Source organism: Nycticebus coucang, chromosome 2, assembly GCF_027406575.1.
Source record: "Nycticebus coucang isolate mNycCou1 chromosome 2, mNycCou1.pri, whole genome shotgun sequence".
Classification (NCBI taxonomy): domain Eukaryota; kingdom Metazoa; phylum Chordata; class Mammalia; order Primates; family Lorisidae; genus Nycticebus; species Nycticebus coucang.
Window position 1 is genome coordinate 130690079 of NC_069781.1, and position 15141 is coordinate 130705219.

A 15141-nucleotide genomic window follows, 5' to 3' on the forward strand; every position below is an offset into this window, starting at 1 on the left:
TGGGAAGCACATCATTCCAGAGGAAGCAATTTAACAGATGAAAAGCACACACCCAGGAGGACAAGGTCTGAAACGCACAGGGCGGGGGCCATGCATCAGCCCCTTCTCCTGTGAGGGACCTGCTCCCCGGTGGAGATAAGTAGAACTCCCAAGGGGTCATCCCCACTTGTCCTTCCCACTTCAAGGAGGCCCTTGGCAGAGCCAGGAGGGAGTGAGGGAGGGTATTCCTGGCGGGACGTTTTAAAAGCTTGTCCATTCCTCTGTTCATGAAACCCCATCCAGGACAGAGGAGCTCAGCAAGGCCTCTGCTCATCTGCAGTCAGAGCCACCACAGTGCCACTGCCTGCCTACATCAGTGAGACCCCTGTGAGGCCTGGAGATGGTCAGCGTCGTGCTTCCACCTTCACTGAAAGGACAGCGTGTGGTGGACATAGGTGACTGTCTAGCATCCATCCTCCCCCATGGCTGAAGCAAACCAATCCCCTTTGGAGAAACCCCACCCCCTACATATTCTATATGGGAGGTGCTTCTGCCTCCCCTATGGAAACCCAAAGGGTTAGACTTCCTTTGCCCCAATGCAGGTCAGGAGGGTGAGACAGATCACCTGGGGCAGGACTCTGGACTATGGGTTGGTGACAGACAGGTGTGGGTGGAGATAGAGGCTGGTCCCAGAACAGTGGCACTAGGACCAGACATGCCCTGCCCCGACCTGAATGGCACCTATGGCCTCGTCCCCTCCCTCAGGCCCTGCTGTGCTCCAAGCCAGGCCCCTAGTCCCCTGGCAATCTGCTTTTGGTAAACACCCTTTGTGCTCATTCCTCACCATCAGGGACCCAGACTGACAGAATGGGCTGATCCAGTGAGAAAGCATTCTTCGAGGAGCCCCCAGATCCTATCGGTACCTCAGTGATTCTTCCAACGTGTCATTGAAATGGATCTCTGAAATCTATTTTAAACTATTTTTAAAACAGTAATTAAAACACAAGCGTAGGTCACCTTTGGGGGAGTACTGATGGAGAGGGTCAGGAGGGAACCCTCTGAGGGACTGCTGTTCTTTATTTTTGATCTGAGAAGTGGTTTCAGGAGTATAGGCACATGCTTGCACAAAAAGTGACCGTCCTTACTACCACTGAAATGTACACTTAAGAACAGCTAAGGCAGAAAGTTTTATGTCAGGTGTATTTCATCAGAATTTAAAAGGCACAATTTAAACCAGAACTCAAAACATTGCTTTAAAACTATTTCAACACATATGAGATAAGCCAAAAAAGAAGAAAAGAGTATAGGTCTAAATTAAAAAAATCCATCAAGATTCATGCTCTTTACTATACATGAGCAGTACCCAAATTAAAACAAAAAAAGAAACAAACACTACTCTTCGAGATCTTTTAGTGTTGGTAAGCTCACATTGATGTGACTCAGATTATTTTTCCGTTCTGTACAATCAAAACAAAGTACAAGAATAAATTGGATATTGAGGTGACAAAATTATAGAGATGGAATACAGATAAATCAGTGCCGGGGCTAAGGAAGAGGGGGTGCGAAGGAGTGGCTCTAAAGAGGTGACAAGAGCTGTTTTGTTCTTGCTTGCTGTGGTGAACACACAGATCTGTACACATAATAAGAGGTCACAGAACTACCATGGATGTACAAGTATACCAAAAAAATAAGAATATTGGGAAACCAGGGAAGCTTAAATAAGATCCACAGTCTGGTTCACTGTCTGGGATCATCACTCCTGCCTCTGAGGGTGCACTGGAGGTATGTGAAATGCCACCATCAGACAAAGTTGGGTGACAGGGACAAGAGAATTCTCTGTACTATTCTGGCACTTTTTTTTAAAATTGAAAGTGAAAGATTTTATTAAGGAAAAAGAAAAGCCTCCCACACAGGAGAGGGAGTCCCAAGGGGGTTTTGTGAAATAATTTTTTTCTAAAATTATTTAACAACAAAAAAATTTTAATATAAAAATAAGTTGGAAGCTGAGAAGAGTGCCTGACTGCTATCTCCTTAGTTTTTGCATTATTCTCTTCATGAAGTCATCCCACTGTTCTTACTGACAGACTCGATAATCTGTTCAAGTAAAACATGACACATTGAAATAAATCTATACTAACAAGACACCACAAAAGTTTAAAGGAAGGATTCAGCTCCTTTGGAAAAAATGGAAATCACTGAAGTATGAGAAAGAGCACAAGACGGAGCAGGAAATGGGCAGGTCCCCTCAGCCAACAAGTTGTCACAGGAAGAACCATCATTCTGCACCTGCTCCCAGACATTAAAAGGCTTTAAGGAAATGAGACATACACATCTGGGGAGGGGAGTCACATAAGGACATAAGATGTCCCCTGGTAACATGTGGCTAAGTGTCAAATGAGCAGTGCTAGCACTGAATTGTGTCCCCCCAAATTCACACATTTCTGCCCTAACTGCCAGTGTGACCAGATTAGAGACAGAGCCTTTAAAAAGCTAATTAAGGTTATATGAGGTCATAAGGGAGAGATTCTAGCCCAGTAAGACCGGCATCCTTCTGCATGGAGGGACAGACCACAGGGAAACATGCATAGAGGAAGGGTCATGTGAGGGCACAGCATGAAGGCTGCTGCCTGTGAGCCAAGGAGAGAGGCCTGGGGAGAAGCTGACCCTGCCCACACCCAGATCTGGGACTTCCGGCCTCCAGAACTGTGAGATGATGAATGTCTGTTGTTTAAGTTCCTTGGTCTGTGTGATATTTTGTTGTGGCAGCCAGAGCAAATGAATCAAAAGTAGTACAGCGACGTGGTTCAGAAGAGGAAAAGATGCCCCATTAGAAGTAGCTGCCTGCTCTTCACCAGGGGCCTGAACACCCATTTATTTACAAATGGCAAGTTCCTCTCAAAAGAGAAATCTTTGATATATTCAATAGAAAATAAAAGGCAGCTATAAGTCACATGAAGGAAAAGCACGTAACTGGATGCATGCTGCTCACAGACACAGGCGTTCCTTCATCTGCACTCACTGATTCCTTCTTCATTCAAGCAGCCAACCTAAGGTGGGGACAGGGCCTCTCAAGCCCTGTGCCCAGTACCAGAAGACACACGGGTTGGAGGCCAGAGCTGGGCTCTGGGTGTGAAGAGTCTCCTGGGGACCAGCATCTCCACAGGGCAGGCAAGGAAGCACATGGTGCTTGGAAGCAGAGGCAGCCCCAGCACAGGGGTAGGGGGCCGTCAAAGTTAACCTGTGAACTTAGAAAACCTGGGAAGGAGCAGCCATTTGGGGGACAGCACATGCTTCAGTGCCTCCACAGCCCCAACCATACATAAGCCTGTATCAGCTATCCCTGGAGAGAGGCAGATTTATGTTACCTTGGTTTAATAATTCAGCTATGGAGAGAGCTCCCAAATAACAAAGCAAGGGTTGGTTGGTTGACCTTTGACACCTCACCCTCAGATCCATTTAGTGTACAGATGAAGTATAATAAAAATCATTTTGTAGGCTGGGCACAGTGGCTCACGCCTGTAATCTTGGCACTCTAGGAGGCCGAGGTAGGCGGACTGCCTGAGTTCAGGAGTTCAAGACCAGCCTGAGCAAAGTGGACTCCGCCTCTACTAAAAATAGAAAAACTAGCCAGGCACAGTGGCAGGAGCCTGTAGCCCCAGCTACTTGGGAGGCTGGGGCAAGAGGATCACTTGAGCCCAAGAGTTTGCAGTTGCTTTGAGCTATGATGCCACGCACTCTACCCAGGGTGACATAGTGAGACTCTGTTAAAAAAAAAAATCATTTTGTAAAACTAAAATGTGATAGAAATGTCCTCAATCATTATACTCAATTTTGAAGGGCCTTACAAGTTACCCTGTCCAAGGTGACTATTTAATGGATTAAAAAGCTGACGTGGCGACATGCCCTACAGAGCCAAGGTTGCAATTAGCCACTTCTGGGGCTCCATGAGAAACTCAGGTGTTTAACATGTGAATTTCACAATATTATCTATTTTTCAATACTATACTGTTTTACTTTGCTTTATTACAATTCTAAGCACACGAGATTTACAATTTTGCTTTTGGCAATGCAATACTCTTATTTCAACCTCCTGGTGAACAAAGACTTATGCCAGGGCAGAACCAAGCAATCTATTTCTATACTCGAAGGATGCTTTCCATTTGAAACCGACAGGAAATCAAGAGCAAAGCAGATACAAATGAGGAATGAAGAGAAAGAAAAATGTCAAGTGAAGAGGGTTGAGAAGAAAGGGCAGGGAGGAAGGAAATGTGTTTTCCAGCTCTGCCATGTCACTTTCAGCACTGTCTGACGAGAAAGCAAGCAGCCTGGCACCAGAGCTGGTGGAGGGACTAGTCTTACAGTTGTGCTTTTAGGGCACCTGGCAAAGACCATCCACAAGCACAAGAACAAAACACTAACATTCTGCCTCGTGACAACATCCATATAACTCAGCAAGCTTTCCCTCACGCCTGGGTGGCAAAGGTGGCCCTAACTGTAGACACCTCCAGGCACCCTGGTGGCTCTTGCTCTTGGTTCAATTTCTCATATCTTTCTTATTAGCCCTTTATCTAGACGCCTTCCTCTATAAGTAACTTCAAAACTTTCAGGAAAGAAAAAAAAAAAAAGGCAAAATAAAGCCAAAGAGCCAATTTACAAGAAAAGAGGCCAGGGAATGTGCAGAGGACATATTTTCTAGATTGGAAGTGTTATCAAGAAGTTTCCAGGCTTGGCGCCCGTAGCACAGTGGTTATGGCGCCAGCTACATACACCCAGGCTGGTGGATTTGAACCCAGCCCGGGCCAGCTAAACGACAACAACAACAACAACAACAAAAAATAGCCGGGCGTTGTAGCAGGCACCTATTGTCCCAACTACGGGGAGGCTGAGGCAAGAGAATAGCTTAAGCCCAAGAGTTTGAGGTTGCTGTGACCCCACAGCATTCTATCTAGGCTGACAAAGTGAAACTCTGTCTCAAAAAATAAAGAAAAAGTCTCCAAATTATCCCAGGGTACATTAGCCACTTGGATTATTATTCAAATTCTGAACTTACCAACAGTATCGCATGGCTCATCTTTGTGTACGCAGAAATCTGTCCTAAAAAATAAAAAGACGTAGTCAGATATATACAGTCCCCCCAAGAATGGGAGAAAAAAACAGCATCAACCTTGCCTAGACACCCTACGATGTTATCACTTTAGTAGTCACAGGTCATAGTGAAGGACAACAACAAATAGCACTTCCCAAGGGTAACCCATCCACATTTCCCAGGGGTGAGCCCAGTTACCCTACACAAGACCCTCCTTTAGTAGGTGAACTATTCCAGTGTAACAGTTGCCCGGTTTGCCAAGACACTGACCATAGATAGTTCTCCATCGATATCATCCAACTGCAGTGGCTTCCTCAAGCTACTCTACTGGGGAAGCAACTGTTTTTTTGATGCCTATTATAGTAACCATATATCACTTCCATGAAAAGAGAGCAAAACAGTCACTTCTAAAAATCATATTCTTGAAAGCTGCCCAGAATGCCCCAGGTGGGCAGCTGTGGACCAGGGATACAGCAAAGATGCTTGAGACCTGGTCCAGAGGTCTGGGTGCTTCTGTTCCAACCAGAGCATTCCCATGGTTTCTGTAAGTTCCCACGGTTAGGGGCTGGCCACAGAATGGGTAGCGCCACACCCACCTGAGAACTGGGTAAGAAGTGACAGCCTGGCCCAGAGGAGCTAGATGGAGTTACACCAAACAGGAAGGTAGGGAGCAACCTGAGGAGCCCCAGTGGTGGACCCACAGGCTGGACATGTTTGCTTTGGGCATCTCCTCCAAGCATAAACCCAAGTGGGCTTGGAGGAATAATCCTGCATTCCTGGAATTTTGGGTCAGATGCAGAACCAAAGGTAAAGCAGTGCCAAGTATTGAGAACCCCCGATCCTGGGCCTCTGTGTGGGTCCTGTGTGGCCCCATATCCCATCTGCTTGGGGGCCATGCCCAGCGCTAGACACAGCTGCAGAAAACCCAGCTCTGCCACTCTGGCTCAGCAGCTTCTGCTGGGTATGACATGGAAGCTCACAGCTTCCACAGTGGCTGCCGTCTGTCCCTTACGGAGTGTCTGGGGGAATACACTCTGAATCTCAGTCACACCCTATAAGGGGGAAGAGAACATTAAAAGAAACCCTCACACCGGCTAGTCCCAGACTCAGGATCTGGGGCGGCTCTCCCCAGACACTACCTTGCCCATGTGGCCTCAGCTCAGATTACTGTCGGAAAGTTTGGCTTCTCCAGAGCTGCAGCTGCCTCACACCCAATTTCCTTATGAAAACATCAGCCCATTATTACCCCAACCCAGAGAATTGCAGCTCTCTGCCTCTAATTACTAAATGAGGCTTCTCCGCCAACTCAGCTTCCTGCCTGATTCTAGCTCTGCCTCTCTGTCCCTGCAGGAGGTTTTTGATTGAACATCTGCCGGGACCCAGAGGACAGGACTGTGCAGCAAGCCCTTCAGTCCAGCAGCTCCTGGGTGGCAGGTGAGGGGACTGTGATTGCCCAGGTGGCATTGAGGCGTAGGCAGGAAATGAAGAAGAAAGTGAGCTCAGGCTCCGGGGCTGTCTGCACAGAGCCACAAGGAGGCCACTGCACTGCACTGCCCTCCGAGAGTCTCGTGCCCTGCTACTGAAGAAACCTTGTTTCCCCTGTCCCTGGATGAGGAGGACACCTCCCATCTGGCCCCAGAACCACTCTCATACAATTAGGGCCTCTCTCCATTGTGTCAGAAAGCTAGAACATTTTTATAATATTTTACTGTGCAAAATGTACATAACATAAAATATACTGTCCTAACCACAGAGTGTATAGTTCAGTAGTGTTAATTACATTCAGGCTGTCATGCAACCATCACCACTATCCATCTCTAGAACTTTCTTTTTTCTTTCTTTTTTTTTTTTTTAGTGTAAGCTGAATCTCCAGAACTTCTTTAATCACCCCAAAGGAAAACTACCCACTAAACAACGATTCCCCCTCCTTCCAGCCCCTGGAAACCATTTTACTTTTTTTTTCTTTTCTTTTTGTGACAAGAGTCTCCCTCTGTTGCCCTGGATAGGTGCTGTGGCATCATCACAGCTCAGAGCAACCTCAAACTCTTGGGCTCAAGTGATCCTCATGCCTCAACCTCCCAAGTAGCTGGGACTATAAGCTAATCACAATATCCAGCTAATTTTTCTATATTTAGTAGAGATCTCTTGCTCAGGCTAGTCTTGAACTCCTGAGCTCAAACAGTCCACCTACCTCGGCCCCCCAGAGTACTGGGAGTACAGGCCTAAGCCACCACACCAGGGCCATCATTTTATTTTCTGTCCCTGCACTTTTGATTATTCCTGGGATCTCAGGTGAGTGGAATCAATTGTTCGTGCTTTTGTGACTGGCTTATTTCACTCAACATAATGTTCTCAGGGTTCAGCCATGTTGTAGCAGGTGTCAGAGGGTCCTTCCTTTTTAAGGCTAAGTAATATCCCATTGGAGGCAGATTCCACATTGTCTTCCCACTCCTCCACTGATGGACACTGGGTTGCTCCTATCTTTTGGCCTTCACGACTACTGTTGCTATGAACGTGGGGATACAAATACCACATGGTGACTCTATCGTTAGTTTTCTGAGGAGCCATCACATTGCTTTCCACAGTGGCTATCCCATTTCACATTCCCAACAAAGCTGTGCAAAAGGGTTCCAATTTCTCCACATCCTTCCACCACATGTCATTTTCTGGTTTTTGTTTTATAGTGGCCCTTGTAACAGGTGTGAGGTATAAAAAAGGAACATGTGTACACAAAATATTTCCTCTTTATTTTGTGTAAATTATTACCAGCTTGTAGTCAGTAAGCTGTCAGGAAGCCAGAAAGTGAAAAGAAACTCTAACTGGTGGCATCTTTGTGCATTCATACCTGCCCAGGGCTTTTTCTAAAAGGCTAATCCAGAAACTTTGTCAGTGACATTTTTTGCCTCTGGGGAAAAAAAAAAAAAAAAAAACAACTCTGCTATTTATTCCCAAACCAAGACCACTTACAAACACTTTCTCCACCCAGACAATGAACAGAAACATCAGAAAAGAGAAAGTTTTTTCCAATATAGGGAATATTTCCATAAGTTGTTCATTATTTTTTAACAAATCTCTTAAATTTATAGATTTTATATAGTTTTTATAAAAACAACTGTCCAATTAAAAACCTTGGAATTTTACCTGCATACTCAAAAGATGAAGTTATTTAGAGTTCTTCTCTAGGAAAGGCCTTCAGACCTAGAAAATCAGTCACATTAACTGATGGTCACACATGGACATGGTCCCAAGGGCGCCTTCTTACTCTCTAAATCAAATCCACTGTCCAAGCATGGCACCTTTAACCTCAACCCCACAACCCTCAGGTACTCCAAAGAAAGTCCCACAGGCTCAAATGCTGTGGCAAAGTGCTATGAGCAATGGTGGACTCTGGCCAGTAAGCGTAGGTGGCCACACTAACCAGAAAGGTGGACCTGGAGGTCCCCAGTACTCACTGGGATACGAAAGCCCAGATCAAAAGCATGAACCAGGTCACACTGCTCCCTTTTTCCTTGGTGTCTGCTAGTACACCAGCCATATCACAGGCAATGAGAATTATGACAGGGCCTTTCTCTAAAATGTCCCACTACAGACGTGTATTGAACCATATCCTATAAAGCAGCAAATGTTCTCAGACGGGATCAGATTGCTACAGAGCACATTTTAAGCCATGGGGGTGGTAGTCAATGCGTCAGTTACAAGAGTGATTATCTATTTGGTGACTGGTGGTGGCAATACGCATGTTCTGGGATCTTTGAGAGGAAAAGAGGGATGTGCTGCCTGATGCCAGGGTCCCAGGACTTCCCCAGCTGGCCCTGGGGTATCACTCAGCCAGGGATTTATAGCCCACGGCCCAGGAGATACAACCAAGGAGCCTTTCTTGACTCAAACCCTAATGTTAAATGGGATTTATTTCTCTGTGGAGAAACAAGCTGAATTCAGGCTCAAGATTGTGATAAAAGTTCTCCCTTCCACAACTTTACTTCTAAACTGAGAAAGGAAAAGAAAGCATATAATTTAGGAAGTAGTTCCTTTAAATTAAAAACAATATGCTTTAAATTCAAAGTTGATATATTCCCAGCAAGTCTAATAAAATTCTGGTATTTTTAATCTGATCAGTTAATTTACCAAGAAACATTCTTATGTATTTTCTAAAAGGAGATTTTGGTGTGACCACATTTTATTTACATTATTAAAATAAAGCCACCAAAGAAAACCAGTTTCTCCTCAGAGACACAAGAAAAAGATGAAATACTCCACATCGACCACTGTTACGCTCTGAATTGTGTCCCGCAAAAAAGACACGGTCCACACCCTAACCCTGCTACCTGGAAGTGGGACCTTACTTGGTTAAGATGTGGTCACACTGGATTCAGGTGGGCTCTCAGCCAAATAATGGTGTCTTAGAAGAAGAGGAGAATTTAGACATCGGACACATAGGGAGAGTGCCATGTGACGGGAGGAGAGAGACTAGAGTGGCGCAGCTCTGAGCCCAGAGGAAGGTATTACCATTAATATCTTACTGATAAGCCCAGATAGGTAGCCCCACGTCTGACTTCCAAGCCTGCATTCCTAAGAACATGCCCTACTTCCGATGTTTTTCCCATGTTAGTTGCAGGCACAAATCAAATCCAGGTTTACCTGGTCACGAACACAGCAGCATCCACAGGGGGTGTATCGTCCTTCCCTCCTGGAACCTGGTTGTTTCCAAGGTACCGTGCCCCGCCATATTCCTCATTCTGCCAGTGGCAGAAGCTCTCCAGGGACCTCTCACCATGGTGCCCAATGGACAACTTGGCCTAGAAGAAATTGAAGGTCAGTCAGAGAGGCCAACACCCAGGGAAGCCAGAGTGTAGATGTTAAGGTGGAGACAGTTACTTGCTGAGATGTCATTGGATGACCTGCTGCCCCAAACAAAAGTCTGACCCTAGTGGGTATCAGGCACAGACCCAGCAAGAGACTATCAAGGGCCTAATCTGTAAGTTAAAAAGAAGACCACAAGTGCCATTAAAGGTAGGCATCTTTCTTTTTCATGACTAGAGCAGGGTACTGAACCAAGTACCGTTCCTTCAATCTCACATTCATTCTCAACTCTGCAGGAAACACTGTCAGGTGGGAATGCACTACTGAAAGACCAGAAAACAACGCTAGGGGGAATTCAATTGGGGTCAAAGGTCGAGTATAGCTTCAGAAGGGAGGCCATGATTCCAAAGACCTCACTATCAAGACTTTATGAGAGCCACGTGTGTGACCTCTGGGTGTGGAGGGGGGAATATACATGCACCCACTGCTTAGGGCCCTTTGAGACTCTAAAGAGCCCGTGCACAGGCCCTGCTTCAGTAGCGACACCTGCCCTCCTCCCACGCTGATGGAGTCTGCAAAGCCAGGAAAGGGCTGAACCGAGAAGTGCATGCTCTGTAAGGCGTCGACGGGGACTTACAGGACGTTGGCGCAGCAGGACAAGCTTGGTAACCTGAATGTTAATTTTAATTCCAAGGCTCTGATGCTGGAACATATTGTATACCTATCAAGAGAGAAAAAGAAATAGATGAGGAAATAAATATAAAAATAAAAATATAGTAGTATCCTAGATGGGAACTTAGAACAGAGAAAAAACATTAAATAAAAACTAAAGAAATGTGAATGAAATGTGTACAAAATGTGTGACTAAAGTATGGACATTAGTTTATAATAATGTATTGATGGCAATCAGTTAATTATAACAAATATTTACCATCGTGAGATATTGATATCATATTTTGCCATGTAAAATATGCTCCTGTGTATAATGTGCACCCATGTTTTTGACCCAAACGTTTAGGAAAACGCTCCTCGACAAAGTGGCCAGCTCTTGGACAGTTTGGGCAGGGCTACGGCTTCCCTGGTAAACAGGCAGAACACACCACCCCTTCCCTACCACCACCTGCCCAACCCCCAGCAGCCACCAGCTCAGTGAACGTGAAGGCTGCCCCTTCCCTCTCTACTGGGAGCTCTTTCCTCCCTGGCATGTCAGGGCCACATCTGAGATAATCACATTCCTGGCTGGCAGGGAGGAAGCTTCTGAGGCTAGTTGGCCCTCTTTGCCATGGGCCACTTTGAGCGCCCCACCACTGCCCCCTCCCGACTGCAGTACTGAGCAGAGTCTGCTCTGGTCCACTAATCCTGGGTCCTTTCACAATGGAACCCCACACACCTGGCAGGCCCAGGCAGGAGGGTGCGGTGGCCCCTGGAGGCCCACTAGGCTATCCCGCTCCCAAGTCATACTATTTTAACAAACATCTTTATTTTTCACTCAAAATTTGGGCAAAAAAGTGTGCATTATATATAGCAAAGTATAGTAATAGAGGAAACTGTATATAAGAGTTCTCTGTATCATCCGATCAGTTTTTCTATAAATCTAAAACTGCTCTAAAATACAAATTCTATTCATAAAAATTGTATTAATTAGAAACTAATTAATTAAAAATACAGTCAAATACAGAGGAAAATAAAATGAAAGAAGAATTATATGGAATTTAAATTTCAGTGTCTATACATACATAGTCTTGTTGGAATTAAAAAAAATACATATGTGCGGAACATAACCCAGATTTTATTGAAAAAGTTTTCTGAGGGAACCAAAAAGCTCCCTTAAAAATGCATTATCCAGGCTTGGTGCCTGTAGCTCAGTGAGTAGGGCACCAGCCACATACACCAAAGCTGGCAGGTTTGAGCCTGGCCTGGGCCTGCTCAACAATGACAATAGCAACCAAAAAATGGCCAGACGTTGTGGTGGGCGCCTGTAGTCCCAGCTACTTGGGAGGCTGAGGCAAGAGAACCGCGTAAGCCCAAGAGTTTGAGGTTGCTGTGAGCTGTGACGTCACAGTACTCTACCGAGGGTGACAAAGTGAGACTCTGTCTCAAAAAAAAAAAAAAAAATGGATTACCCAAAATCTTCTTCTAAAATCACACACACACACACGTGCCCACCTACACAGAAAGCTAAGTTAGAAATCAGTTGGTTAAAAAAATGTATTAGGACCAGTGGTTTTGAAAAAAAAAAAAGAATGTAAGATTATTCTGGCAGAAAATACAAAACTCTCATTCTGGGCTTTCATGCAGGAGGCTTCGGGGACCCTGAGCAAGGGGATGGGGAGAGAGATGCCTGTTGTGCACAGGTTATGTCATCTCTAACTTTCGTCAAAGCCTGCCAAAGTTGGTGCCTCCATCACTGTCAGCTAGGAAACTGAGGGAAACAGGTTCATGGCTGCTCAGACCCACAGCCAGTCAATGATGACATGGTGCCAACTCAGCCTTGTCTAGCCAAAAGGTCCACATTCCTTCTTTATTCTCCCAAATCCTCATTCTAACCAAAGTCCGTCATTGAAAATGGCTAAACTAACAGAAAAGGACATATCTTTCTCAATTTTGCATCCCTTGTTGGCAAAATTTAATCATAAGGACTTCAACATCAAATCAAGTCAAGTGTTTTAAGAAGAGGCAGGCAACTTCAAATAAGGCAAAAGATCAGAGTAGTTGACATGGATGGAAAGATGCCCACTGGTCATTACGACCCTGTTGAGCCCCCTTTTCCACAATGTGGCAAATGCGGGATGCAGGGAGGGCCGTGGGGAGGGTGATGAAGGTGGCAGCACTCGCAGCGCATGGAAGGCACAGCAATGGGAACTTTTTGAATATTCTCCTCGTTCTTTTCTCATAGACATAGTCAAGAAGGGAGAAAACTCCAGCAGGGCATTTAAAACTTTCTCCAGTGGATGTTGTATTCATGCTATCAATACAGCATGTGAGGACCATGGCTCAGGTCAACTCAGGCCAACCAGAGTTGGTCAACACCACCACTCCCGGCCACAAACAGAAGCCAGACACGCTGTGTCTGAGCAGCTCCATGATAAAGGAACTGGGTACGTCTCTGCTTGAATTTTGTTCTTTGAAAACTATTCTTTAAATAAAATCTATCTTTTATTCTTTAAATAAAATTTATTGTCCTAATAGCCTTTCCCAGGAAAAACAGAACACATGTGGTTACTCTGGTCTCATTTTTTATTTTTTCCCAAATTTCAAACAAACCAATTGTCATTTTTGTTTTATACGGCACCATCCACAAGTAAGTTCTAAAGTCACATATTTATTACATAAGCCTGGGAGAAAAAAGGGAAACCTCATAATTTTCCCTTTTTTTTTTTTTATATATTTTTTGAACTGCCCAATGGCTGTAATTCAAATGTTTCCAGAAATATTCAGCATTTAGAATTGGGCCCAAACTGGTAAACTTTGGTTCAACACATGAAAATTAAGAAGAATGAAAACTTGAAATTATGAGCAAGAAAATTCAGGTTACACAATGTTTGGTTTCAATCTAAACACTGCCTGTAACATTGACACCAGCCAAAACCAAAGACAGTGAAAAACACGAGAAAGAAATAACGCAGTAACATGGTAAGTTCAGCTCTGCATGGAATGAGGCAAGTTTCAGGAAGAACAAAACTATAGGAACAAGCCCCTTGTTCAAATTGCCCTCTTCCTCCTAGAGGGGCTGATGACAGTTCAGAACCAGGGGTGCTCTGTATGCTGTTATTGCAAAGCTCTGTCATTTCCCTTGGAACAAATATACAGAAAGAGGTGTGAGATGGATTGTGAGAATGAGGTGGAAACTTCATACGCCAAGGGATGGGACACAGTGGCAACTGGAAGTTGTTTAAGGATACAGAATTTCAGTTTTGCAAGATAAAAAAGTTGTAGAGATCGGTTAGACCACAACCAAACATAATTAACAATACTGAACTGTATACTTGAAAGTGCCTAAAATAGTAAATTTCATGTTATGTGTATTTTACCAAGTTCAAAATATGAATTTTTTTAAAAAAAGCTTCATACTCTAAATCAGTGGTTCTCAACCTTCCTAATGCCTCGAACCTTTAATACAGTCCAAAGGGGTCGTGACCCACAGGTTGAGAACCGCTGCTCTAAATAATGTTCTCTAATAAGCCTGTTAGGAAGCATTTCCCCTGGGCATGTGAGAAGGGCACTGACATCCAGGCGGGCAGGTGTCAGAGCCTGACCATAGCTAAAGCATTTTGTCACCTGCTGGGTGGCAACCACACTCTGACAGGGCTCAGCCAAACACAGGGCAGGGTCTCCCTGCCACCCCGTGCCGAGCCTAGCAAGCCAGATGAAAATATGACAGCCACAGAATACAGGCCGTAAAGACATGTAACCAAGTCTCCCTGTCTTTTTTTCCCATGGAAACTCATGCTTAGGGAACATCTTAGCGGCCAGGTCCCCACAGCGTTTAGGGGCACACCTGGCTGGGGAGGGAACAGTGCAGCCGATCATCTGGAAATTCTGTCTCTGGCCACCTCTGGCTGTGCCCCACCAAACGTTCAGAGCTCTGGCTGCCTTTGTCACGTTTCCTTGGCAGCCTGGGAACCAAGTGGGCCTGCTGCCAGCAGTGCACTGCAGGTCCTCTGGCTGGGCGAGTCGGGCACACGGTGAGGAGGATACAGACAGAGACCAGAGAAGGAGCAGTGGTGGGAAGGAGCTGCTCATTGTGCCAGGCAGGGTTTTCATGAGGGCACCACACCCCTGTGCACCCAGGGACAGAGAGTGACCTGTGGGTGACACTCTCAGATCTCCAAAACAGGAGGGGACTATCTCCTCCAGCACAGTGCCTATGAGTGGGGTCCCCAAAGCAGCAGGACCCACATCTGGGTATTTGTAGAATACACTTTATCAAGGTGCTAGGGGTGGGCCAGCCACCTGTGTTGAACACTTCTCCTTCCCTGAGCTTCCAGCTCCCACTGGAGGGTGAGAAATAGTGAGTGCTCTAACACTATGCTAGTTCTGCTAGTCACCGGAGAGAGGCTTGTCGTCTGTTCCATATGGCAATTGAGTACAATTTATGTCATTTTCCCTCCAGACAGAACTTGCCTGGAACATCTCCGGTTTTTCATTCCACTCCATGGTTGTTAAGGAAGCTAAGAACAACCACAGCTCTGTTGAGTGGTTCCATTTTCCAATTTAGCTGCCCAAACCCAGGGCTTCTGGTATCAGCACCACCTGTTTCCATCTGTAATTTGTTC

The 15141-nt window shown here is 45.4% G+C and overlaps 1 protein-coding gene across 2 annotated transcripts in view; it reads right to left on the reverse strand.

Moving 5' to 3' along the window:
• Positions 1 to 15141, reverse strand: part of ADAMTS17 (ADAM metallopeptidase with thrombospondin type 1 motif 17) — a 327885-nt gene that overhangs the window by 239353 nt on the left and 73391 nt on the right. For both annotated transcript variants that reach the window (XM_053581837.1, XM_053581836.1), the window contains exons 5-7: positions 10503 to 10586; positions 9704 to 9861; positions 5030 to 5073 (exon numbers count right to left, since the gene is read on the reverse strand). In XM_053581837.1, the coding sequence (XP_053437812.1) occupies positions 5030 to 5073; positions 9704 to 9861; positions 10503 to 10586 (286 nt within the window). The remainder of the gene's footprint in view (positions 1 to 5029; positions 5074 to 9703; positions 9862 to 10502; positions 10587 to 15141) is intronic.